The sequence below is a fragment of the Triplophysa dalaica genome, chromosome 13 (genome assembly GCF_015846415.1).
Source record: "Triplophysa dalaica isolate WHDGS20190420 chromosome 13, ASM1584641v1, whole genome shotgun sequence".
Classification (NCBI taxonomy): Eukaryota; Metazoa; Chordata; class Actinopteri; order Cypriniformes; family Nemacheilidae; genus Triplophysa; species Triplophysa dalaica.
The window spans coordinates 6580167-6607846 of NC_079554.1; the positions used below are offsets into that span (position 1 = coordinate 6580167).

The 27680-nt window shown below is 38.8% G+C and overlaps 2 protein-coding genes across 3 annotated transcripts in view; one reads left to right on the forward strand and one right to left on the reverse strand.

The window, feature by feature from the left end:
- ralgps2 (Ral GEF with PH domain and SH3 binding motif 2) overlaps nucleotides 1–27680 on the forward strand; it is a 104371-nt gene that overhangs the window by 65640 nt on the left and 11051 nt on the right. For both annotated transcript variants that reach the window (XM_056763872.1, XM_056763873.1), the window contains exons 10-15: nucleotides 25273–25410; nucleotides 25703–25793; nucleotides 25973–26043; nucleotides 26835–26961; nucleotides 27107–27258; nucleotides 27336–27390. In XM_056763872.1, the coding sequence (XP_056619850.1) occupies nucleotides 25273–25410; nucleotides 25703–25793; nucleotides 25973–26043; nucleotides 26835–26961; nucleotides 27107–27258; nucleotides 27336–27390 (634 nt within the window). The remainder of the gene's footprint in view (nucleotides 1–25272; nucleotides 25411–25702; nucleotides 25794–25972; nucleotides 26044–26834; nucleotides 26962–27106; nucleotides 27259–27335; nucleotides 27391–27680) is intronic.
- Nucleotides 1809–22655, reverse strand: angptl1a (angiopoietin-like 1a). Its single transcript, XM_056763874.1, has 5 exons — nucleotides 22350–22655; nucleotides 11327–12191; nucleotides 4679–4872; nucleotides 3396–3666; nucleotides 1809–3047 (listed from the first exon to the last, which is right to left on the reverse strand). The coding sequence occupies exons 2-5, from the start codon at nucleotides 12111–12113 to the stop codon at nucleotides 2860–2862; spliced, it is 1440 nt and encodes a 479-aa protein (XP_056619852.1). The 5' UTR covers nucleotides 12114–12191; nucleotides 22350–22655; the 3' UTR covers nucleotides 1809–2859.

The following is a 27680-nucleotide window of genomic DNA, read 5'->3' on the forward strand; positions in this document are numbered from 1 at the left end:
TATGAAAACTAACAGCAGAGGTCGCGTTATCCGAAAATTCTCTGTCATTGACAGATTTTTTATACCGGTGACGGAGAAATCTGAACGACGTCCGTCATTTTTACGGATTCCAAAGAGGGCAGTTTGTAATTCCCCTTTTTGTCGAGTTTGTAGAATCCAATAATTTCCTTTCATCAGAACGAGATTGTAGGGGTGTTTATGGGTTTCCAATTCATTAGGCTACTCATAAACGCCTTGTCCATTCAGGAAATCCACGTGGTATCAGCGGAGACCCGTGGTGAGGAGCCAGGGGCATGTATAAACAAGGCGACCATTACGGCCCGCCACCGTTTAATTTGTTTCACCATAGTTTCAAAACGAACTGAAAGTCTTATTGTACTTTTCATTATAACACAGCGATCTCTAACGTTGTTTGTGGATCTGATACTGCAAAGCATGCATCTGTCATTCTACCCAGTCTCATCAATCTGCGTATATATAACATGAGTTTACGCTTTCCACAGCTTTCACAGCTGCTTTGTAACGATGAAAATTGTAAAAAGCGCTATATAAATAAAGTTGAGTTACTTTCCGGTTGTGTGTATTCAGTACAACTTTTGTGTTTCATGCATTATGACTTCTTTACAATGTTAAACGTGCTTGATTCTAATGCTTGACATGGTCAACTTGTCAAAAACGAGTTGGATGTAGTATTTCTGTGCTCGACAAACTCCCCCAGTGTTCGTATAGGTTTCTACAAGTTTTTTTCTAACATGAAATTTTGTTTCGTAACGCGAGGTTGACCTTCCACGTGTCAATCATGGAAAGTGGATAAGGTACACCACATGAATTTATTGTGAATCAACAGTTATTCAGGGATAATGCAATGGTGTGTTGTGTGCTCATGCTTTTAGCACATGCATTTATGAGGTCCTCTGTTTTCAGATATGTACAGCTGTATCTGTCTTTTATAAATGTGATCAAACTAAAGACACTTCGAATATACAAAGTATGCTATACTACTCTATAGGTACTCAAGATTAATATGAGATTGGCAGGAACTGCATGTGTTACATCCGCTTTAAAATGAACTCTCTGTGTTCCCTGGTTTAAACTGAAGAATGTTCTTATTGAATGAGTATTTACTCTCATGTACCACACCTTTATGGGTGTGAAAACCTATGATCAGTGTCTTGGGGAGAGAGGAATACTGGGAAACACATGGAAAGCTCTTTACTGCATGTGGGCAGTTCACAGAATTTAATCTGTGAATGTCTTTGTCTTTGTGTGTGTGTGTGTGTGTGTGTCTGTGTGTACGTGTGTGTGTGTACGTGTGTACGGCTTCTCCCGACTGAATTAGATGCTTGCCTGTGAGTGATTGAAGACGTTCTGAAAGATTGTCCTGCTGGGGAATCCAAGAATACAGAGGCATAGCTGAAATACACTTTTGTGGAGATGTAACCTAAGCACTTTATATGGAAAGAATGTCTTACTCCTGAGTCTCCATCTCTGTCTTCTTCCCTCTGGATCCCTCACTCTCTCTCTTTCCTCCATTCGTGACTGGATGCCAGAAATGTGTTTTTCATTGTCTCTATGTGCTTTATTCCAAACATAATTCTCTTACTTTCACATGTCTGCATACCTTTAACATGAAATCTGTGTCTTTCTGTCGCAAACGCTCACACACAGACACACACAATCTGCTCGTGTTGCCGTAAGATCAATTGTGCAATTGAAAAGCCAGTTGTGACGCTATATAGTCTGTATTAAGAATTAGTTTTATATTTTGTATTAATTCAGTGTTGCTTAAAGTGGATTCAGAGAGCATGTAATATAACTATTTTTTATTTTTAGATAAAAAAACAACATTTGCAGTGAGTGTGCTCACGGGCTGTCAATGAAAGTACATCAGTTGGAAATAAGTGTTTGTGTGTCTGGGTTTAGTTGTAACAAATCTAGAAATTAATGATGTGTATTATGTTTTTTTTTTCGATTTTGCATGTTTATGAATTGGCAGAACCAAATGTTAAACTTTTGTTTCAGATTATGCATGTCCCCTTCCAATTCCTTGGTTGTTACAGGCCTGAAGCCAAATATAATACATGTTAAAAGCACAATGGTACATCAAAATCTGGGTTAAATAGATGACTGTACTATTATAACTGTCATAAATACAGATGTATAAATAACAAATGAATTAGAGTGGATTGGAGGTGAGTCCTTAAATAAGCTCTTACAAAAACAAACAATACAAACAGTATATTTACAGACCAACATTACGGATAAAAGTCAACAAACTGTATGGCCCAGAGCCTGTCCTGTTTGTAACATATACACCTCAGTGAAGTGTGTGATAGAAATAAAGAAATTGTTGAAGATCTTTAAATTGAAGCCTTTGAGGCTTAGGTGTCATCTGTCCAAGATTCAAAAAAGAGGAAGAGTCAGATGGAATAAATCACCAATAAAGATGAAGAGAAAGGGCAATGTTGGACAAGGACAGTAAAACAAGATGAGAGTAAATGGAAGGGTTGGAGAGGACCAGAAGATGCTAAAGTTCACCATGACCCTATTGTCCGACTCCAACTATGAGTTTAAGAGTGTGATCTTTGTGTGAGGCCATCGGTTTCCAAGATGTGTCCAAGAGGACGTTTGTAAGAGTCAGTCTTAAGTCCTTTCACTCCATCATACGTAGGCTTTTATGATTTTTTATCGGTACATTGTTTTGTACCCATGGTGACTATACTGCGCTATACATAATCGTTCCTCATAAAAATGATTGTGTGGTTATAAATAAGTGCTGAAGTGAATTATGAGTACATTCAAGGGTTTTGGACTCATTTGGGGTCATCTGTTAAAGAGTGGGGCATCTTGTGGCAGATCTCAGTCTATTGGCCGGATCATCATACGGACCGATCTGAGTGAGTAGAACCCCCCTCCATACTCGGCCCAGAAGATTCCATCCTGAAACTTGCTGCGATACACGCCACCCGAGTACCACACGCCGTTCAGATTTGTTTGACCACATGCGTTGTACCACCAGCCACCTTTGTGGAAATGAGCGCAGTTGCCTGCAGAGAAACAAAAGACAGATTGAAGAGATTGTAGTTACGCCTTGAATGAAAAAATTCTGACTTTCAATTACAATTCATACATTTGCTACAGTGTAAACCCAAATTTGATCGTACCTTGCTGAACTGTTTTCACGCTGTGCTATATTTTTGGAACCACCCGAAATTTCAACGACGCATGTGTTAGGAGCTATTTTTTTTATCAAAATACTTTATATACATAATAAGAAGCAGTGTGATTTCAGATTCTGTTCACATTATCCAAACCGAATCAGAATTTAGATTGACAGTAATAGCTTTGGAGATATGGCCATTAACCTCTAGCTGACTGTTTACTGTATGTCTGACCTGTAAAGGCGTCTTTATCCCGGTCGAGTGTAGTGAAGGGTTTTCCGTTGTTGCTTGTGAGTGAGTCTCCAGCATTGCCCTGGTAGGTGCCCAGTCTCATCCTAAATCCCTCGCTCTCAGACTCCAGGTGGAAGCTGCTGTACTCCGCGTACACCTTCTTCCCAACCCAGTCCTCCACCTCTACCAGCAGTTTGTAATCCCCTTGCTTGGCTAGATTATAGATGTTGTCCAAGCCCAGCCAGTGCTCTCCATCTATGTTTCCAAATCCTTTCTGTGGGGGAGAGAAGGGGAAAGAAGAGAAACTTTATAGAGACAGAGTTTGATCCTTTTTCCAGTGACACTAAGTCAACAAAATTGACTTAAAATCCTAAGCGAAACTTGTGGATTTATGTGTATTACCCCAGCTGTGCACTGATTTATCTATTTATTTCGGTGCATCTCCAATAGGTTTTAGCATTAAGAATAATTTATCATCTTTGTAGCATAATATTTATTGCAGGAAGAAATCACAATCATTTTATTTAAGACAAACAGGGAACATAAAGATTTTTGTAGACCGCTTCAAATATAATAATGGAGAGCAATCTCATTTTATTAGTGTACGTCTAACCAATTTTGACATTTACACTGGTGTCGTATCAGTGGAAAAGTGTGTTTAAGTATCAATACGGTCAATCCCTCATTCCTCTTGAAGGCTTCTTGTTCAACCCTGAACTTAATTTATTCATCTGGAAGGAGAAAGGCAAGTCAACTTTGATTAAATCAGTGAAGTCTGGGATGGATTTCACACTACTCTAAGGTATAACTGGATATTTCCATTGGGTTTTTCGGTCCATTGCTGTTGTAAAAAGTACTTCGGGCGTAAAAAAAAACCACACTTCAGTTTTTTGGCTTCTGGAACCTAAGGTGACATGTCTGCTTGTTCAGTACTTGTAACAGAAGAAAAAAATCGTATTTGGTTTGACAGTAAATTGGTGCAGTGTTTTGGTAATTTTAAATGGATTAGATATCTTTGTCTAATCTACTAAATCCCTGAGTAGAATTGATAATCTCATCATACACTCCATCTTTCAAATGTCAAGTACACAGAAACCTGACAGCAGTTATGTAAATGCTGACGCTGGGACTGTCTCCAGAAGACTTGTTTCTTATCAGATGTTTAGACTGATTGAAATTGTATAAGCATTCAGAAATGGACTTTTTGGATTTTCAGTTATTTTATTCATTCAGTGTTAAATTATGGTCTACAGTGAGTTTGCGCATGTGTAATGTGAGCCCCTTACCTTGTAGTTTTCCCAGTTTCTGAAGAAGTTCACTGAACCATCTTTCCTTCGCTGAAAAACGGTCCAGCCTCCATTGTCTAATTTATGCTCGCACCAAGCCTGAATCAGTCTATCGCTGCCATCGGCCTTTAAAAGATACATGCCACTGGTGGTGTGCCCCGCCTGTCGCACCTGAAAACAATCTTTGAAGGGACCTGAGGAAGAGAAGTAGAGTACGTTTACACGATGAAAAACTGAAAAGTTTGATGAAAGCATTATCAAAACGGTCTGCATGTACACAGATTCAGCAAAATGGATAAATGCATGCCAGGCCAGTGGATGGCGATGTTGCTGTGTAAAGAAACAGGATGTGCCTGCCTGCACACAAACTTATAAGCCAAAAGTTATTTTTTATACACTTGGTAGACGTATATGTGTTAAAAGTCTGGCGAATGTAAATTATGTGTCCTTGCTATTCTTATTGGTGCAGTAAATTAATATTTTCCTGAGGAATCGAGCAGCGAGAGCTCACAGATCTGGAGGCAGCCATATTGTTTTGGCTTACTCGCGAGACCCAACGCATTAATACACATGAGTGTGCACTCTTTTTCAAAAATTTCACTTTTCAAAAACTTTCACTTTGAGACCCATTTCTAAAGTTTGTGTGTAAACGAACAACCAAAACCCATAAAACATTTTTGCTGTCGTATAAATAGCCTCTCAGAGTTAAAAATAGAGAAGTTCCGGCATATAATAATATAAATTAGATACCTGATTTTAGCCATTTAAAGAGCACCATTACATGTACTGTATCAAGGATGACAATCCCAGAATGCATTGCAATGTGCTTTGTAAAGATTTAAATGCATGATAGTGATCAAGGCTAAAGAAATGACAATTGTAAATTTCATTAAATACCAAACAGTATTGATCAAAATAGTTCAGTGTTATTAAAGGCAGGGTGTCAGATTTCTCTTAGCCGTTGTTGATGTTCAAATCACCAAAACAAACACACCCGTACCACCATCTTTCACTTCAATGCTCGACTCTGTAAATGTCCGTCATGTATACTGTGCGCCTCACTACTGATTGGCTACAAGGTTGTTTTGCTACTCGGGCCGACACAGTTGTCTAAAGCGTAATTCGGAAATCGGTTACCCCGCCTTTAATTGTTAATTTTATGCTTATAAGAAAATTGGAATAGCTGTATTGCTCAATTAAATAGGCTTTTTTAGAGCATTGCCAGTCTGTTTTCTTAAAGAGTAAGTAGCATTAGATCATGAAAATTACATTTTATCCGGTGTGTTATGTTGCCGTGTTTGAAAGTAAGCAGTCTGCCAAGTTGTAAGCCCGAAGGTGAATAAACAACAAAGTTATTGGCTTGTAAAAAAGGGAGTCGACTCTGAATCACGCAAACGAGACGTGAACAAGTACTGCCGCATATCTATGTTAGTAGACATAGTCCACGTCTACGTTTTGCTGGGACTGCCGCGAAAACTTCACAAGTTCAAGGAATGGGATAGAGGCGATCTACGGCGAACGTTCAACAACTTTTAATAGAAAATAAACAAACCACAAAACGAAAGTAAAATGCCGGCAGCTCACGCATGGTCGACTGCCGGGCACACAAACATAATAAACCATAACATAAAATCTACGCCTTGTCCTCTCTCGTCGTACACTCCAGTCGCTCGTCCTTTTATGCTTACGATCTCCTCTAAGAGATGCGATACCCGTGTAACACAGCTGACACTGATTATCGTCACTCGTTACAAACGCGTTTGACAAATCACAGCAGACTACACCATCTGACCAATAACATGACACTAGGCTAGCGGATAGGAGGGGTTTAGACTGATGAATCTGCATGTACACAGATTCAGCAAAATGGATAAATGCATGCCAGGCCAGTGGATGGCGATGTTGCTGTGTAAAGAAACAGGATGTGCCTGCCTGCACACAAACTTATAAGCCAAAAGTTATTTTTTATACACTTGGTAGACGTATATGTGTTAAAAGTCTGGCGAATGTAAATTATGTGTCCTTGTTATTCTTATTGGTGCAGTAAATTAATATTTTCCTGAGGAATCGAGCAGCGAGAGCTCACAGTTCTGGAGGCAGCCATATTGTTTTGGCTTACTCGCGAGACCCAACGCATTAATACACATGAGTGTGCACTCTTTTTCAAAAATTTCACTTTTCAAAAACTTTCACTTTGAGACCCATTTCAAAAGTTTGTGTGTAAACGAACAACCAAAACAAAAAGTTATTGGCTTGTAAAAAAGGGAGTCGACTCTGAATCACGCAAACGAGACGTGAACAAGTACTGCCGCATATCTATGTTAGTAGACATAGTCCACGTCTACGTTTTGCTGGGACTGCCGCGAAAACTTCACAAGTTCAAGGAATGGGATAGAGGCGATCTACGGCGAACGTTCAACAACTTTTAATAGAAAATAAACAAACCACAAAACGAAAGTAAAATGCCGGCAGCTCACGCATGGTCGACTGCCGGGCACACAAACATAATAAACCATAACATAAAATCCACGCCTTGTCCTCTCTCGTCGTACACTCCAGTCGCTCGTCCTTTTATGCTTACGATCTCCTCTAAGAGATGCGATACCCGTGTAACACAGCTGACACTGATTATCATCACTCGTTACAAACGCGTTTGACCAATCACAGCAGACTACACCATCTGACCAATAACATGACACTAGGCTAGCGGATAGGAGGGGTTTAGACTGATGAATCGCGGAACGAATCATTTGAGAATCAGTCAAGAAGTAAGAATAATTACCTATTATTTTGACATAATAGTGTTTTTACACCTTCTATGTACATAAACTTGTTGCTGGACACTCCATAAACCAAAGTTGGACCTTAAAATCATATGCTACTTACTCTCTAACTAAACGCTCTCCCTATAGAGTCATCTGAGCTTTGGAGGTCTGGTTGTCTCTGCCCTCAATGCTTCTTCAACTCCAAATTTGGATGGATAAATACCCTGCCTTGTCCTAATGAAGTTACCATGCCCAGACACCAACTAAGGCCTTGTGTAACTCCCCCTTCCTATGGTTATTTTCCACTCATTTCTCATTTTCCTCTTCACGTGGAGCTTAAGCTAAAATCATTATCAGTCATATAGGGGTGAGCCAGAGAGGAGGAAAAGAAAGCGAGTTCCCTCTCTGACAGAGGCCCTTTGGGCGGAATGGTTGGTGTGTTGTATTAGAGGAGGTTTCCAGCGTCGATAGGAAGTTCTTCAGTAGCTCTAGCTGTGCTGAAACAGCTGTGTTAACCAGCCAGGTCCCAGTGTGGCCCTGACCGCCTGTCAATGAATGACAGTCTTTGAGCTCACACAGACAGGCATTGTGCCGGGTAGCTTCGTGCTGTGTGGGGGCGAGGGAGTTTACACTGCTTGGGTCCAAGATGACCCTTAAAAACCACTGCTGCTTGGAGTTTATATAAAACCATTCTCTGAACAGCTTCTGTTTTCGTAGTAATGATACAACTTCATCAGCAAAATACGTTTTTTTCCTGCACTGGTGTAAAACCCTAGCGGTTAGAAGAGTGTTTTGGTTCAGTTAGCTGTGGTCGTAATTCTCCATGTTTTGGGTAAAGTGGTCTATAGTGAGCTGTCATTAGTGGTCAGTCGTGGGAGATTCTGGCCCTATTGAGTTGCACTGGCTGAATGAGAGGCCGGACTCTTCCTTGCTCTTGAGTTATTTGCTGAGAGGTTTAGAGATTTTATCCTTGGTTTGATTGTGGAGATCTGCTGGGTAAGCAGTGGAGATTGTATATTGTGATGGATACACAAGTATGAAACGGAATGGGAGAAAGCTAAAAATCAAGGCTGTGTTTAAAAAATGTCTGGTGGTTTGATGTTTATGCAGAAACTTTATCTGCAAAGGCAGTAGTCCAAAACCATCACACTCGCACATGCAGGCATACAGTATGTGCCGTGCCAGCAGATGTTCTTTATTGTTGTTTTGAGGATTTCATTATGAGGTGATACAGTTATAATTTTGTCTTTTCTAATACCAGGTGAGTGTTGGTAGAAGATGCCTGACAGATTAAACAAACATGGTGGTGCAGAAAATGAGCACACAGTAGTTCTAGTGAAAGTCATGAGAGAAAATGAGCCAAGTGCTTTTTGATGCAGTGGTGGGTAGGTGTACCTTAACCTAAAGCCACGATCACACTTGACTTTTTATTACATTGACTTCCATTCATATGCATGCGAATGCCCCAGACCGGAAACGCAAGCCCGTCTGAAGATATTTTTCATTAGCAAAGTTCAAGTTTGGTGGGCATCACGTGAATGCGTGAGAGGATTAGAAGATCAAAACGTCACAGCATGACCTCTCGGTACAGAAATATAAAAGGTGAAGGAATCGCTCCCACCCATTTTTGCAGCACATTTTCATTTCGCTTGCTCAAAGGCTAGTGTGACTGTGGCATAAACTGTTGTGATATTCTGTGGCTGGATGGAATCATACTGAAAAACTAAAAATTGCATATGTGCCTATCATTTCATGTGATTTTCCTTAAAACCTCTCAACAATGACTGATAGAAATCTGCCAACTGCCACAGTCTTTCTACAACTATTGCAGAGTTGCCAAAACTGTAAATCAAGACAAAATTCTGAGCATGCTTTATAGTGTACTCCAGTCTTTAGTGATTGTTTTTAGATCGTAGGTGCACTCCTGAAGTCAGCCTTCTTAGATACCCTGATTAGTTGAATTCTAAAGCAGTATCAAATATGTCTTTAATAGTCTAAGATAGGCCTAGAATCTCTGAAATGATTGAAATGTTCCTCCAAGATAGCTTACGTTGTTTAAGAAATTCTTGATCATAAACCTCTTCAGTATTGGTTAATGTCTGTTAAAAATATTTCTGACAAATAATGTGTGCCAAGATGGATCCTTCAAGTTTCAAGATTTTACGTTCTTTTATGTGTAGAGTTGCGGGAGTTTGGGTGTGAATCCCTAAAAGCACATCTCCATTTCATTTCTAGTTGTCTGTGTGTGCAGTAAAGCTTGGGACAGGAGCGTTGGACAGGAGGTGGGCGTGTCTAGCGACCAAACGAAGTTGAGATTTGCTCAACTTTATGCAAATGGGGTAAAGCAAGGGAGCTCACCTCATTCGTCTCTCGTCAGTTACTGCAGAGTTTGTTTATAAATGTTACTAGGGCAACCAAAGCTAGGAGCGCCTTCTTACGACCTAGTAGCAAGAGACTAGCGACACACAGCAATACAGTCGCTGGCGGTCTGAATGCACAGTTACATGGCTGGAAAATATGTCTAGCACAGTCCTCCTCAATTGGCGGACCACGGGCTGGATCCGGACAATTGCTTCATCCGGACCGCGAGGCATAGGCTTATAAACCATTACAAACATTGGACTATTTTGGTTGTTTAAATTGAGCCTCACATACACAGAATCTGGTGCTTTTGTGTCTCTTTTTAAGTCCTTAAGATAAAGGATGGACTGCTGTATGCTCGCAGCGCAGCTTGTGCCCCTGTTACGCTTTGCTCAATTTTGTATCTGATTTATTTGTATAACACTAAAACATTTCTTTTAATGATTTTTCATGCACTCTTCATTATTATTTTTTTCTGTATTTTGGTAGTCATAATAACAAGACCTAATGGGATGTGCTCATGTGTGCCTCCAAAGATTTCAACCCATTTTCTCTCAATGCCATCTGCTTTCATTGTGAGACATACAAAGTGTGTGCCCCCTTTATCTTCATAATATTTTCCCAAAACAAATGCAATTTGCTTTCATAATTAGATTTGGCAGAGGCGGTATCTCTCTCTTATGTGTGTTGGGGAAAAGTTTTGAAGACTGCGGGGTTAAAGAGGACCTTGGAGGAGGGAGGATCTTGTTGCTTTCAATGATGAATGTTCTTATTGCACTGTGTCAATATGCTTCTCATGTTACAGGTGCTTTTTGCTTCGGTTTTGAAGAAGCCAGATACGGAAGCCCAGGAACCAGCCTGGGTTCACTGTCTGACCCTTTAATCTTCTTCAGATTGCTTTGGGAGCAGTTTGTGGGTGCATGTTTGCATGTGTTCACTTAGGAATCTGTGAGCTCATTTTTTGTTTTCATGAGCTGCCAGAGAGGATTCAGCAAGAGCAGAACGGAGGATTCTGGGATTTGTCTCAGCAACTTTTGGCATTATAAAACTGCACAAGCTGTTCTCAGCTGTTTGTTCTTGGTTTACAGGAAGATTATCTTAGAACTGCTTTGAGATCCCTGTGTCTCACAATGTCATGGGCTACACACTGGAGATTTTTTAGTTTCAATTATAGAGAAGAGAAGCAGGATTGATAAATCGCATGACAATTGAACTTGTCTCGCCCACATGCATTTGTGTGAGATTATGAAAAGTATAAATAAGAAATATTTTTTACTTACCTTTTGAATTTTGGTCATTCCACATACAGGTCATTCTGTCACCCCATTCCTGGTCTTTTATTTTATCTATCCTTATTTCTTACTTATTTTACTTCTACACTACAAGGACATACAACAAATATGTTTACCTTGTTTTACAGTACAAACGTCTAAAATTATTTTAATAAATCAAGATGCAATTGAAAAGCACTATATTTATAAAATTGAGCTAAAAGAACTAAACTTAACATGACTTGACTTACCATCTGTGGTGAGAGTGCCCTGCGGGGCTGGTGGGATTCCCAGCGGGTCAGGCGTTGGAGCATCCATTCGGGATCCTCTAGGAAAAGCCCGGTTGTTGTTGTCTCTCTGAATCTCATTGGTAAAACGATTATTGTTGGTCGGAATGCTCTCTGGCACCACCTGCACCAATGGCGGAACCGCCGGCAAATCTTGACGGCCATATCCACGAAGACACCGTTCCTCCAGAGCAGCGATCAATACCGATTGGTTGTTGACTGTGGCGGCAAGGCCTGCGAAACGCAGCTCCAGCTCTTTGTATCGGGATGCTAGGCGGAACATCTCCGTTGTGACGTTTAGAACCCGATTCTCCAACTGCACCAACTCCAGGGAGTTGTCCCTTTTACGGATAATCTCGTGCAACAGCTGCATGTAAAGTTGCGTCACCCGGGAATTCATGTTACGGGACTCTTTGCGTAAAAGCTTCATCTCGTTAACCAAGTTCCCATCCACATCTGCCACAAGTTGGAGCGTTTCAATCTCTCTTCGCTGCTTTGATAAGATATCCCGCACGTCAGCAATGTCCATACGTGTCACCCTATCCTTGTCTACCTCAGGCCCTGTGGCGGAGGCGCAGATCGGACCTGTGATCTTCTGCTGGGGGACCAAGAAAGTGTAGGAACACCTCTTGGGATCGTCTGCAGGTGCCCGGCGTCGTCTTGTCTGCAGTTCATGTTCTGAGTGACTCTTGTCAACCAAACAGATGGAGAGGCAGAGCATGATGGCCATGCTCCATGTTACACCCCTCATGGTTGCTTCTGTTATCACCTCCCCAGTCTTTGGATTTCTTTCGGTTCTTCTTCTCCTCCAGATAAAGCCAATGTTTGCCTGTTAGAAGAAAAAGCAGCCATCATTTAGCGGTCATTCACATCACAAGTATGAATGTTAAATTTTTAGTTTGATTTCATTTGTTTTGAATGAGCTCTTGTAACAATAACATCAGAAGTTGGTGTTCTAGGCTTCTCTTCCAGAAGTTCTCACTTAACCTTCACGTCATAAGGGCCCTTTTATTATCATGTTATATTGTTTGTGCTAATATGCTTGGTTTTAGCTTAGCTCTTGCAATTCATAATGGTAGGCAGAGCGTGTGTGAGTCATCGACAGATATATAAACATAGCTAATGCAAACTAAAGCTAGTGCTTTTTCAATGTGGAATGCAACTCTGAAAAGTTTGTGTATTAGCCAATTGACATGTTATCGGACCTTTGCCCCTTTTGCTCTCACAGGCACCCTGAACTACAGCTCGGTTTCATCTCAAACACTTAAACACACACACAGACATGTGTCCATGTCCAGATGCTTCTCGTCCTCCTCTGACACATTCCCACATTCAAACGCTTCACCACTCATCATTTCTCCCTGATGTCACCGCCAGAGCATTTTAAACACAAGCCTATCTCAATGTGGACCACCTTCTGCTCTGTAACTTGCTATCCCCTTCACCAACCCTACAGGGGTTTACATTCTTGGGTGCCTTCACATCCTTGTTTATATCTCACTATAAATGATTCAGTATTTAGCACTTCTTCTCTGAGTAGCCCACCATAGTTTTAGAATTTGGCATACCAGCCTTCTTAAGGAGCCTCAGCTAATCCAAGTATCACCTTTCTCTCCTCGCTGAGCTCGATTTTCGTCAACACCCAGAAGCACAAGACGTTGACATGCCCCTCGCTGTTTATACAGATACAATTTTTTTTTACTCCGCAACTCTGGATGTCTGCAGACCCTGCACAGTTCTAATTATACTGCATTGTGCTCAATATTAGCTCGATAGGAGTGGCTCACTGAGATTTAAATGGAAAAGACATTATAAAGTGAAGGTGGGTTGTTGCTGTAGTTGAAAAAAAGTCCTTTCTCTGTACTAGTAACAGACTGTTTGCAAACTATTCAAAAAATGTTAAAGAAATTACAAATTTGAACTTAATGCATTGGATTTGATATAGTCTATTGTATGTTACCTTCCGTTTGAAAATGAACCAAATAGAACCAACAAACGTGGTTACTACAGTTGAAAAATAGTAACAATGAAAATTAACTATTGTTTTACTATAGTAAACCAAAATACATGGTTACTACGGCTGTACCATGGTAACCACAAATGCTCCATGATTTTGCTAATGTAACCATAGTATAATCATGTAGAAAAACTGTGGTTATAATCACTGCGTCAAAAAACATTGCTACTACATTTTTATCGTATTAAAATTATAGTGAATTTTTGATAAACACAGAGGTAAACTGCAGTATTTAAATTCAATGTACTTAACTACACAAATTAAACTAAATATGCTACAAAAGGATCACTCCAAAGAACCATTCCTTTCTTACATTTTATAGTCTCAAGAACCATTTTCCATTACAAATGACCTATTGTGAAACAGAAAGGTTCTTGGGATGTTAAAGGTTCTTAATGGATTCATTCATCCAAAAATGGATCTTCAATGGCAGCATACACTCTTAAACATAAAGTTCCTTTAAAGCGATGCCATAGAAGAACCTTTTTTGGTTCCACAAAGAACCATTCAGAAAAAGGTTCTGAAAAGAACCATCTCTTTCTTACTTTTATATAATCCGAAGAACCTTTTTTCACCACATGGAACCTTTGGTGAAACAGATAGGTTCTTCAGATTTTAGAGGTTCTTTATGGAAACATTTAGACAAAAGAAAAAGTTGATTTGAATAGTGGTTCAATGGTGTGTGCTTTACCCATACCTGTATTACTTGCCTCTATTGATACTTGATCAAGTATTTTCTCCCCATACATGCTTGGTAACTTCATGATTTCCTGAAGGTTCTGCTGTCTGATTCTAAATTATTAACCTAAATGGCACCTAAAATGGTGGGTTTAAAAAAGACTGTTCTTTTCAAAGTGAAATGAAAGCTACAGCCAAACACAGCCTAATCTGGGCTGAACAAATCATGCAGGGTGGGGCAATCTGCAGCCTACAGACTGTTGAAAAGCGGGCTGTGAAGAGTAAAGAGATTAGACAGTGAGAAGTAAAAGACAAGTTTTTAGAGGAACCGTCTGGGCTGAAGTGAAGAAAGTGGGTCATATACATAATCTTCTATTTGGCTGATCTGCCAAACAACGCACCTGGCCCTGAACCTGACTTCATGGGAACGGAAGATCTTGTGCTGTGAAGCTATGTGTTGATTTGTTTCTTTTGAGCTCTGTCCATCTTTATTTTCATGACTTTCATTCTGATTTGCTCAGCCTAATTATCCGTAGATCAATATTACAAAATTCCCAGCTGTCATTCTTCACAATTACGGGGAGAAAACAATTTTGAATATTTTGGCTCGGAGATAGTAATCGGCAGCTTACAAATCCAGAACAGATGTGGGAATGTCTGCAAATGTCGGGGCGCAGTGGACCGAAATGCTAGAGGATTGATCATTTGTTTTGTTTTTTCGGTCTTTCTTGCTTCCGTGAGAATAGGCCAAATAATGGAGAAAGGGTTGCATTTGTCTTTATTATGCAGTCAACAGCTTTTTTTTACCTAATGACGTAGTGAGTAATGGACGTCTAACACATGTGCTGGACTTAGCTCACACAATGTGAACAGACACTTGGCTCATGTACATTTTCTATTACCTCAGTACGTAACCTTGCACGTAATGTTACATAGCTGTTTTCCTAATAACTCTAATTTTAGTTTTAATTTTCAGTTTCTGTAGCTCAATGGGTAAAACAGATCAGTTGCAATATGAGTGTCATGAGTTCTCATGCAACACATAAGCTGTTGAAAACAATGTATGTCATCTGAAATAGGGCTGTTGTGATAATGAGAAATAATTATGATTATGAAGATTGCACGCTTTAGAGCTTTGAAAATGAATTAAAATTTTAAAATAAAAAAAAAAATTTCAATTATATCATTAAATACTTGGAGCAGATTGTAATATTTAATGTTGTCTTTTGTAAACTGTCCGTTGCAGTAAGAGATTAATTTTCTTTTTACAATAAATTAATACACTTTTTTGATTACGTCATATCTGAAACAACCCAGCGATTATTTATGGGTGTAATAACAAATGTCCATGTCATTGCAAGTCAATCCAATTTAAATTAATTACCAGAATTAACCACAGGTCCCTCACTGCACAAAAACACTTACAACTAGGTTTTCAAACAGTTGTCAGATGTTTGGAAAACTGTTTAGTTGGCAAAGTTACAGTAATATCATTAGTTTCTTTTCAAACAATAGAAATGCATTATTTTGGCTTCTGAACTGGCCAAAGTTGAGGATCTTCACCAAAGCACGCCCCTCCCATAAATCTCCATAAATCTTAATTCTCACTGTTCCCATTAATCATTTCATAATCTTTGGTGCTTTGAACAACTGTGACCATCCACTGCCTCGGCCAATTGGCTCTACATGTGCTTTTATTTGCCATAATTTATAAAGAACAGCTTCCAAAATCCTGTAATCCCCTTTGGTTCCTCTAGTGTTTTCTGAAGTCATGATGTCACCGGGCAGTCTCTGCAGCACATTTAATCCACATTAATGTTTTCATTGGGTATGAGCGTGCGAACGTTGATTATAGCGCTTGTCAAAGACCAAATCCCAGTAGTTCCTCCCAGCTGTGGTCTTTTCATGACAATGTCTTTGTGGAAACTGCTGTACAAGCATCCCTTATTTAAAGAGAGTCCCTGAGTTTATTTTTAAATTCAGGACAGAAAATCAGATTTTCCTCCGTAATGTTTTTGTCTTCCTGGTCATCCATCTCGAAAATACCCAGAAGAAGGTTATTCTCCTGGACACATTTGTTTTAGTAATAAAGTCTCACTTATTCCATATTTTTACAGAGTGCTGCCAAAACCTTCATTCCCTCAAGAGAATTTTTGTTAACCTCAGCTTAGAAAGAAAGAGAGAGGGGTAGCTACCGAGTTTTGTTTATTCTTGTGACGTGGGAGCGAGCTTCGCTAACTGTCTTTCACTATTCGTGATCACAGACACTATATCGATCTCAAATTTGTCTCAATGTGATTAAAAATCATCAACGCTTATTATGTCCAGAACAGCAGCTTGTCTTACGCAGATGTCAGAAATCCTTTTTTTTAATAACACTCCATGTGGCGGGTGTTGACATCAGGATTTATTCTGCATATGCATATAGACAATGGAAAACTGCTGAACTGTTCCTTAAACATTCATCCATTCGATCACCAAGCCTCTTTTTGTGGGCCATCAAGTGCTGTTATTTCTTTGCTGTGCTGGGATGGATCTGAGCTCCAGTCATTAGCTCATTGCCTTTTTCTTCGTAAACCGTCCTGTGTTCTGCTTCACAGCACACATCTTTTTGTATTAGTATTTGGTGTCTGGCATGACATTGTGACTGGCTTCTGAAGTTATGAAGTTTTCCTCCGTTTTTTAATGGGATTTATGTCCCAAATGTTTTTGATTTCTGCATTTACGTACTTTTTAAAGGATCTTGTCAGCTATTTTAAGTCAGACTTTCATTGGGCAGTTGAGAGCCATATATGCAGTTAACTAGAAAGCAGTGTGTAATATAAGGTGTTTGGTTAAGAGTGTTGGATCACGCATTGAGACCTTGGGTATGGAATAGTATTTTTTCTCGCAAAGTTTATTAGTAAGCGAGTCAGTTTGAGCAGTTTTATGAGTGGAAAGGTTATTGCTCTGAGAATTTAGACAAGGAAACGAAGCGTCTAAAACGTTGTTCCCCTAGAGACAGGCGAAGCGGCAATGAAAGTTTGGAGAAAGAAAGAACAAAGCTTGTAATGGTTTTTATTTTGTTTGTAAACCAAATAAATACAAAGACAAACAGAATAACAGAATATTCAAAGCCGCATGTTTCACAACTATGACTGATTTAAATTAAATGGAGTTAAATTACTTTAGTCTCGCATTACGTTCCAGCGTTAGTTCATGTTTACTTGTGGCCAGTTCCAACCCACTGAACGTTTGTATGTTTAGACAAAAAAAAAATGTTAGTCAAATGAACAAACAACTCTGAAATTTGAAGAGATGTATCTGTGGTTTCATGACGGCACAAGATGTGATTTAAAACACTATAATTACTTGAGCAATAAAATGGTCCTGATCATTTATCATACTAAATCCTTCATGGGGCAACAGGCATCGCTGCGGTTCTTTCATTTACATCTACACACTTTCACACGATACACGTGTTATTAGATCGGGGCAGTGGTGTAAGACATGTGAATGTTTTTGTTTTGTTTTTCCTTAAAAGAGAATGTATTTCCCTGCCTTTGAAAAATATATTGGAAGGTTCCACATCTGGCTGTCAGACTTTCCCAAGATGACGCCAACCAGCCTAGAAAACGCTTACACCCCGAAACATCCATCAGAGGAAAGAAAGCGGAACAACATGAGAGATGGGCTATAGGGAAGAAGCAGAGCACAACATATAGAGAAGTGAAATTAGATATGGAAGGGAAAACCAAGGGCCAACTGAAGGACAAGCAGTGCTTAAATTTAGGGTGGGGAGGGGTCGTGACCCCTAAGGCAACCTCGACCACCACAAACAGTGCTCCACACTGTTAAAGCAATAAGCCATGATTTAATAACACCTAAGTGGCGTTGTTGGATACAGTGCAAAGCGGAGAACTCACTTAGCTTAGTTAATGAGTTCCAATGTTGTTTGTTTACCAACGTTCTTAAAAATCTTATTTTATTTTGTTGTTCTTTTATGTTCCGCAGAAGAAAGTCATTTATACACGTCTAGAATGACACGCAAGTGAGTCAGTGATGTAAGAATTTTTATCAATGGGTGAAACTTCCCTTTGTTAGGATACAGGACATAACACAACTGATCAGAAGCATGTTGAATAAACGCTCTGAGGAGAGTTCCCGCAGTTTCCCCTGCTATCGTTTATAAAACTCCTAACCACTGGAACCACATTAGAGAAAGTGGATTAAAGATGCAGAAGCTTTCTATCATTACCTTGACATACTGTATCCTGGAGCAATAGTTACGTCATGTACAGATGTAATTGTTTGTAATCATGCCTCTAGATGTTTGTAATTAGCAGAATGTTTCAAGCGGGCTGAAGTTCAGTAAACCAAGACGCACTTTTGTTCAATCAGGAAAAAAGCTTAAAATTAGTGTAGCAAGACTGCAGACGAGGAAAGAAGTCAGAGATTGGACAACATGCACAAAGTTGTAATCTCTTACCCCATCCTACCATTTAAAGAACTGGGAGGAAATAAATGCTGACAGAATGGGGACCAATAAGGCATGATGTCATGAATTTACGAAGTGAGAGAGCTGGGTATGTGGCAACTTTAATTGAGTTTGGAGCTGACGGAGGAAGAGAAGAGCGAACGCAGGCTTTTACTGATGGTGGTTTGGACAGCTCTGTCCTTGGTGTAGATCTCAACCCAAAGGTCACTGTTTAAACCGCTTTTAAAGCCTCTTAGAAGCTCTATCCATAGAAAAGTGCTTCTAAATGTGCGAGAATATGAGCTGGTCTGGAAGTAGAGCAAGAGTAGCACTTTCTCCTGTTTTCATTTTACACCGTCTTCTTATTAGCCTTAATATTTTCACCCAAAATTAAACTTCTGTCATTTACTCATCCTTATGTTGATCAGCACTTATATTACTATTTGTCAAGCATTAAATTGAAGTGCTTGAAGGATGTCCTCTCTTTGTCATTTAATGGACATCAAAAGTACTCAGTGGTCCTTGTATTCCAATTCTTAATTATACAAGTCCAAAATGTAATTGCTTATCTTCTCCATTAGTGTGCTCTTAAAGAGATAGTTCACCCGGAAATTACAATTCGTTTGTCATGTACTTGCTCTCATGCAATTCTTAACATGTATGACTTTCTTCTGCAGAAAACAAAATAAGATATTTTGAAGAATACAGAATAATGGTAATCAAATAACATTAGTTTCAATTGCCTTCCATTCTATATATACAAAAAACACCAGAGACATTTCCCAAAATATCTTTTGTTTTGGTGGGGTAAACGATATCTTAAACATCTGTGATGACAGTTACATGTACAGGTCAGCACTGTTTCTGAGAACTGTTACAGAACATGCCCCAGTGCTGTTCTGGTGTTATATCGACACTCTTGTAACAGCCCTCATCCAATCAGATTTAGATACATGTACATTTTTTGTATAAAGTTGGATACAGAGGTCGAGTGGGAGCTTGTGATTAATAGTTCATACGTTCTGTAAGTTCCAGCCAGTCTAAGTGAATACTACAGCAGCCCTGGTGCTGGCACCATCTCTGCTACAGGTTTGTTTGGGTCCGCATGAAAGCCCTCAGAATTAGTCATCTCTGCCCTGGTAAGGGAAGTAAACCCCCTGGTGCTAAAGCAACAGTGGCAGAAAGTAGGAAATCATTACCTGTTCCAGGCTGTAAAGAAAACTGCTGCAATTGGAGACATTAAAGGCTGCTATTCTGCAAAACTTTAAGGGGGGATTTGCATCTGAGATCTTTCTGCTGGTATTTTCATTGGACTTTTTTTAGTAAAGGCCAGAAGTATTCAGGACTAGCAGATGTAGGTGTAGGTCTATCTGGACTGGACTTTGTCAGAGATGGAACATCTCTACTGCTAAATGGATGACATTTTTAAGGAGTGGGACAACCTGGAATTCTAAAACTGTGTGTGTATCTACGTACAGCCAGAAGTCATCTCCACATGTTCCTCATTACCTTAGTCCTGCAGATGAGAACAAGTCATTCTTTTATTTTTGTAGTACAACAGTGTTCTTTCTGTAAGAGGGAAACAAGGCCGGCTGTTCAGTTCTTATAATTAATAACCGAGCTTGCAATACTTTAACTTCTTTTCAACTTTCCATTTATCTTAGGCTACAGATTTTATGAAGTAATGGATGTGGTTTAAGATTCTGAATTGAATTTAACCGTTTTATTTTTAAGATCACTCACAGGTAGAGCTGCTTTTGCACTGTGTAATGCAAGTTATGTGTTGATTCTTCTGCACAGCTGACTTTTGAGTGTCATGACCCACGGCAAAGTCTGATGCAAAAAATATGATGCAGCATTTATTTTACTCAATTTGACATTTAGAAGCTTAAAGGAACCCAAAAATTCTGTCTTCATTTACTTACCCTCAAGTTGTTCCAAATCTGTATAAATGTCTTAGAAAGATATTTGGAACACTGCTTGTAACCAAACAGTTCTTTGACACCATTGATTACCATAGTTGGATAAAATTGCTTTATACATTTCTTTGAACATCGAATACAAAAGAAGATATTTTGAAGAATGTTGGAAAGCAAACAGTTCTGGGGCACTTTTTACTACCATTGTATTTTTTGAGAAATGTTTTGTTACAAGCATTCTTTCAAATATCTTTCTCTGTTGTCATCATAACAAAGAAATGTTTACAGACTTGGACAACTCGAGAGTGAACTGTCCCTTTAACGTGTAAACATGTTTTGCTGCCCTGCAAGCTCTGAATCAGTGTGTCCATTACCAAATTCTAATTGTAAAATAAGTTACTAAATGTTATTTTCCTAATATTTCTGTACTTTAAAATGACTGTCTAACAGTCCCAAATATGTCCCACATGATGTTAAGTATTTATACAACCTTACCTCTATGCTTCAGTATTTACAGGAATTAAGACTCTCAGAATCTGAAGAGTGGCAGCCCCTTCAACCGTAATGTATATCCATAGTGCTATTCACTTAGGGTATTTCTTTAAGTGTAAGAGACATTTTACATGAGCTGCATCTGCCAATACTTCAGCACAGAATGTTCTTTGAAGAGTAATGACATAGAAACTCATTTAAGAGTGCCTTCTATTCTCATATGACATTCAACATTCATTTTTTGTGAACTTGATTTTTTGCTGAATTCTATGTGCCAGCTTGGCATTATGGGAAGGTGAGCTACAGCACATACTGGGTTTGTGATTAATCTTCAGAGCACCCACTGTCAAGCTTGTGTGTAGTAGGGAGAATGTAGGCGTTTCTTCATGAGGAAGTGGTTAGTACAAAATGAACTTGTCATGATGGGTTTGTTTTTCTTAAAATAGCATTTTTATGAATAGACTGCCTTATCCCCCTCCACAACAGTACATAGACGCTCATTGAATCGCATCACCAAAGATGTGAGCTTTGGCCAGAGGAACCACGAGGGACCAGTAGGCGACCAAAAAACGTCTACACAACAAACTGCATAATGCAATAGTCTGCAAACCTCAGTCCTTAAGATATTGCCAAATCCACAAGTCAACATTTGCTGTGCAATAGAACCACAAGGCAATCCACATCCTCATAATGGCTAACCTCTATGTGATGGCAGTAGGCTTAGAACGTGCTGAAGGATCAGGACATAGAGCGATAGTTCACCTTAACATGAAAATTCTGCCATCATTTACTCACCCTCTTGTCATTTCAAATCTTTATGACTTTCTTTCTTCCACAGAGCACAAAAGAAGATAATTTGAACAGAGTTGGTAACCAAACAGCATTGGCTCCCATTCACTTCTAATGTATGGACACAAAACCAATGCAAGGGAATAGGGGGCATGCTTAAAAATAAAATGTGTTCTGCAGAAGAAAGAAACTCGTACAGGTTTGAAATGACAAAAGGGTGAGAACATGATGAATGAGTTATTATTTTGGTGTGAATTATCACTTTTAACAATCAAACAAACACACCCACGCAGATGCATTTTCCCTCTTCTGCATGGCCCCAAAGTGAACCACTGAGTCCGAAACGAACAAAACAAACAAACAAAAGAGGGAGCACTGGGGGTAGTTTTTCAGTCTTTGATCTTTGTTATACTTTTCTGAACTGGGTTACTCAGGGAAAGCAAGATAACAAGTAATCTAATGCAAACTCTGTACGACCCTTTAACGGAACCGGCTCACCCGTGCCTCTCAATAATATAAAGGAATGCTTTCAGGAAAAGTAACCAACACAGATTTGTAACTTTGAACTGCTGGAACTAAAGAAAGGATTAGAGTTATAAATTATTTTTTGGCAAAAAAGTGAAATACTCCTAATACCTTTTACTCAGGTGTCCTCCGTCCCTCTTCTGAAAGGGTCAGCGTTTGCTGCCGTCTGCTCCACGAAACCTTGGAGTCGTCCGAGATTCCTCATTCACCCCGGGGCTTTTTCAAAGTCCTTAAAACAGCACACATCTCCTGTCTTCCAGGATATTAAGGCCTCCTCCCCTGCGCTCCTTCATTCAGGATTCCCACCTCCCAGTGTCCCGTGACCTACACAGTTCAGCAGCGATCTCCCGTCACAAGCTCTGCGACAGTGGCATTGATCTAGAACTCACCGCTGCTTTCTGGAGACTGAGGAACTCTCGGACAGCAACTCCAGTTTTTCATGAAGGATTAGAGGGAGGGAGGGATTAGAAGAGGGGACTGGACCTGGGTTTTTTCCCTCTTTTTTTAATATTTGGAAGGAAGGGCCTAACCCCTCTGCTGATTTAAGGGGAGCTGATTTCGAGACAGAATAACTCAACCACTTCTAAAATTTCACCTCCCATCAAGTCTCTCATTCTTCTCTCTGAACCCAGGGAGAATAGGCTTGTGGTTTGTGTGGAGACCGAAGAGCTGCTTTCGTTTTAGGCCGAGTGGCACGGGTTGCATTTAGTCAAACCAAACGCACATGGTTTTATCAGTCCTGAGAGGATAACACTGGTTGAACTTCTCACGCGTGTTGTTCAGATGTTTGTAGAAATTGAAAACTGAAGAGCGATTGGGGAGCGGATGGAGCATGTGTTTAAACAATCTGCCCAGTGACAACAGAATGTCAGAATGTTTTGTTCCTTTCCTCTGTTTCCTAATGTGAATTTACGACTGTGGTGCTGTTTGGGTGCAGTCACGAATGTTTGGATGTGTTTGGGTCTTGTTATGAACTGATGCCGTCTGTATGCAACCAAAGTCGTATCCAGTTAAGCTGGTAAACAACATCTGCCAGAAAAGAATACAACAGAATGCGAATCCACACAAATAAAGTGTGTAATGCATCCAGAAGATCATCCAACAATAAAAAATAATAAAAAATAATAAACGGCTCAAAAAACACATTTTAACAACGAATGTAAATGTGTCTGCAAACATCCAAACTTCATGTTTTTCTAAATTTTTTACTCTTAAGATGATTTAAAAACATGCTAGAAACTCAGAACATGCTATAAAAGAACCACTGACTGAATGTTTTTTTTAATTGTTTAATTTCATCCAGTCAAATGATTAAAGAAATGGTTGGATGTCTCATGACTTTGGCCAGTGATTTTCTGATAATTCACAAAGCAGCTGCATCTGCCTTAATGCTGTCCTTTTTCCTTCATACTTTGCATTAAAAATAATTACATTGAATAACTAAATTAAGTTTATTGCTGCAAAGCAGTTGTACACTAAACACATTGTAACGCATACAATAAATACATTCATTCAGATTTATCCTTATGAAGGTGATCATGAATCCTGAGACTTTTAGGACTGAATTGTAATTTTGAAAAGATGAACTTTATTGGGATATTGCAGTTGGTATATCCATATTAATTGTTATAATAATGACATCAGCAAGTATTGATAACGGCAAGAAACAGTACACCGAAAAGTTTGTTTCTGCTCATGTCCATCACCATTCATGAGATTCAAAATAGTGAAAGCATCCCAAGGGACTTGAAATCCAATTTGAGCATTCAGACTGAAGTGCTTTTCAATCGTAATTAGATTTTAAACCTTATGGATGTAGTTTCTATTGGATTTGAAAAAATGGATTTGTTTTTGCTGTTAAGACCGCAAACAACTAAACAGATTTGAGTCAGATACGTCAGAAAATCTATTCTGAACATTAATGATAATTTAAACAACCCTTACAATGCTCTCTCTCCATCTCTCTCTCTCTCACTGTCTGTTTTTAATCTGTATGATCTCTGGGATAGATTTGTCTGTCTCATTATTTTCTCTAACTTTTCTTCATGGCGTCATCATATTGGTGCCTTGTGTTGTTGTTTTTACTTATCATCATAGTGATGCTTTGATGTGATTTCCCTAACCGGTGTTTGCTTGGAAAAGTTTATCATTATAAAACATAGTCACTAACACAAACACATATGCTTTCATCTGAATTTGTGCACTTCCCTATACAGTGCTTAAGAGTTCAGTTACATACTGGCAAATGTTTCCCCAGAAGCTGGACATCTTTCTTTGTAATGCAGATACTTCCCCCACATAATGTTTCTCACGAATCCAAATATTTACTCAGTATGAAATAAGCAGACTCCTGGCCGGTCGGAGAAAGCCTTCCAACTGCACGGAACGAACAAAAGCAGAGTCATTCAGAATATGTAGTGATTTGCTAAAAGACATTTTTTCTCTTCACTGATTTTATATGTACTTATGTCTATACATGTCATATCTGTTGGATCCACTTAGAGATTTAGAAAAGTGTTTTTTTTATTGTGTATTTTTATCAACAGTTTTTACATTTTGTCTGTAATTAAGTTATTGTATATCGAAATCCTGTAGGGTGAGATTTGTACGTAAATCTTTTTTTCTTAACAAGGACAGTTATTGAATATAAAACAATGCTTTACGGGAGGAATTGAAAATAATTGAAAAAAGCTTGGTAATGTCACAAATGAAATGTGTTACAGAGGTAGAGCAAGTCAATAATAAAATGGTTAAAAAAAACAATTAGTTTTGCAATTTTTTAATTCTTCATATAAAGTATGTAGAGAGCATGTCATTGAAGTAGTTGACGTTCATACTCAATTTAATTATACAACTGCATCTTATGTCTGATCATATGAGCTTCGCTGTCTTAACTGTCTGTCGATGCACTGTCTGTCGATGGTGTACACAAAGTTTTCTTTATGCAGATTCTGCTAAATTTGCCTCATCATCATCAAAACAGAAAACCAAACATTTGCTTACCATGAACTCTTCTTTTTAATTTTTTTTACAGGTATATATCTATCTGACCTGACCTACATTGATTCGGCGTATCCCTCCACTGGCAGCATTCTAGAAAACGAGCAGCGCTCAAACCTTATAAACAATATTCTGAGAATCATCTCAGATCTGCAGAGATCCTGTGAATACGGTGAGTTGTACAGCATTAAATGGCTAGTTTACTCCAAAATCAGGTTGTTTCAACCGATTTATATTTATTTGTTCTGTTAAACATAAAGAAAGACATTTGTTAGAATGTTCTTCCAAATATATTTTTCTATGTTCATCAGAACAAATTTATACAGGTATGATATGACATGAGGCTGAGTGAATGATGATAGAATTTTTATTTTTGCATGAACTATCACTTTAATGTTTGTTAACTTGGAAATACTTCTTTATTGTAATACTAACCTCTAAAATTATTTCTCTCTCGGTCACAGATATCCAAGTATTGCCGCATGTCCAGAAGTATCTTAATTCTGTTCGCTATATTGAGGAGCTACAGAAGTTTGTTGAGGATGACAATTATAAGTAAGCAACTCCTGTGTTAATGTCAGGACATACGTGTAAAGCCCATTGCACATTGAGTCCATTTTGACAGGCCTTTTTTAAGAATTCAGAGACATATACCAAAAAAAAATTCGCACTGTATGTGCAAAGACCTTAAGTGTGTGTTTGATATATACTCAAGCTTGTGTATATTTGCACAGGTTGTCCCTAAAGATTGAGCCATCAGCTACCAGCACACCTCGCACCAATGCATCTAAAGAAGATCTCACGGGTGAGATACACTCATATTCCACATTCTTTGTGGTTGAAGCATTAAGTAATAAGTCTGTTGCTTTAATGGTAAAAAAAAACTCTGGTTGCCGAAAACAACTGTGAAAAATATGGTGGCAAAATTTGACTGAATACAGCAAAGTTATAAATTTAACCATATATTTAACAACAAAGTTTGTATACCTTTTTTAACCATATAATTTATTAATGGTTTCATCGGATACACTCGCCTGGCCCAACGTTAACTTCTGGTCTGTGTTTGGTTATAACAATTTATTTTTATATTTAATTTGTATTAATACTAATGTATATTAGTATTATATTATTAATTATATTAACATTACAGAGGCCTGTAATAGAGTGCATCGCTTTGCATCCTCCCAAAATAAAAACGTATAATCTTAAATTTTTTAATTAAACCCAGAACAAATTCTGTTATACAATGCTGAAACATCAGTGCTTTTGGTTGGTGGTCTTATTTTTCTGATGTTTGATTGCATAAAAAGATCAATTCCATATAATGCCACAAAATATGTCCACCCTGGATCCATTCTGGGGCCCCCAATATGAGAACCAATGGTCTGGATATTCTAATAAGACATCTGATAAATACTTAGTTTTCACAGTTTCTTTAATCCCACCCCCTATTGATTCTTATTCCGTATGAAGTAGTTGTATTCTAAACATAAACAAACGTTTTATTTTTAACATCTTATGTTTATTTAAAACTTATTTAAAAAGCGGATACTTCAGTAATGTGCTGTAGTTAAATTGCTCTTTTTTGTGGCACAGGTCCAGACAATTCCGCATCCCCGTTATGTGGACGTCGAGGAAATTTTTCCGAAGTCCCGCCCACCCCACCCTCGCCCCGAAACCTCATCACCTACGGACACAGAAAGTGTCATAGCCTTGGCTACAAGTACGTTTTTGTCATTTCTGCATCACATTCGGGTCAAATTGTATGCTTATTGTTTACAAATCAAAATCTTAAACCATGCTGTTGCTTGTCCTACATATTAAAAGTTGAGCTAAGTAAAACCTAAATGTCTGTTATGCTGCTGCAGTTTTATTCACAAAACAAGCACGGCAGAGTTTAAAAGTGCAACGTTCCCCAACGCTGGATCCAGACATCTGCTTGATGACAGTGTGCTGGAAAGCCACACACCCACACGAGGGCATGCGGAGAGCTCAACACTGTCGAGTGGCATTTCACTGGGTATAACTAGTTCATTTTTTATTTAATCGAGGATGACAGATATTTTCGATTCACTATGTGATGTTGTTAATATTCAGGAAGCAGTGAAGGGTCAGAGCTCAGTGAAGAGATGTCTTGGCCTGCTTTTGAGAGGTGGGTCTTATGCAACGTTCACACTTGCACACATTGTCAAGAAAAATTTCAAGTGCACATACATGACCACATACATGAGTACGTATGGAAACAGCATGTCGTCTTGAATCATGCTGAAATCCTATGGAACCCTCCCTAATTCCTGTTGACCCACGTAAAACAGAGTCAAGGACACCAAATGCTTCTTCATATTGATTGTTTGTCATCATCATCATGATTGAATGAAATTGGTTATTTTTTATAAAGTTTTTGCTTATGTTGTAATTTGGTGGTACATTACAACAGTTATT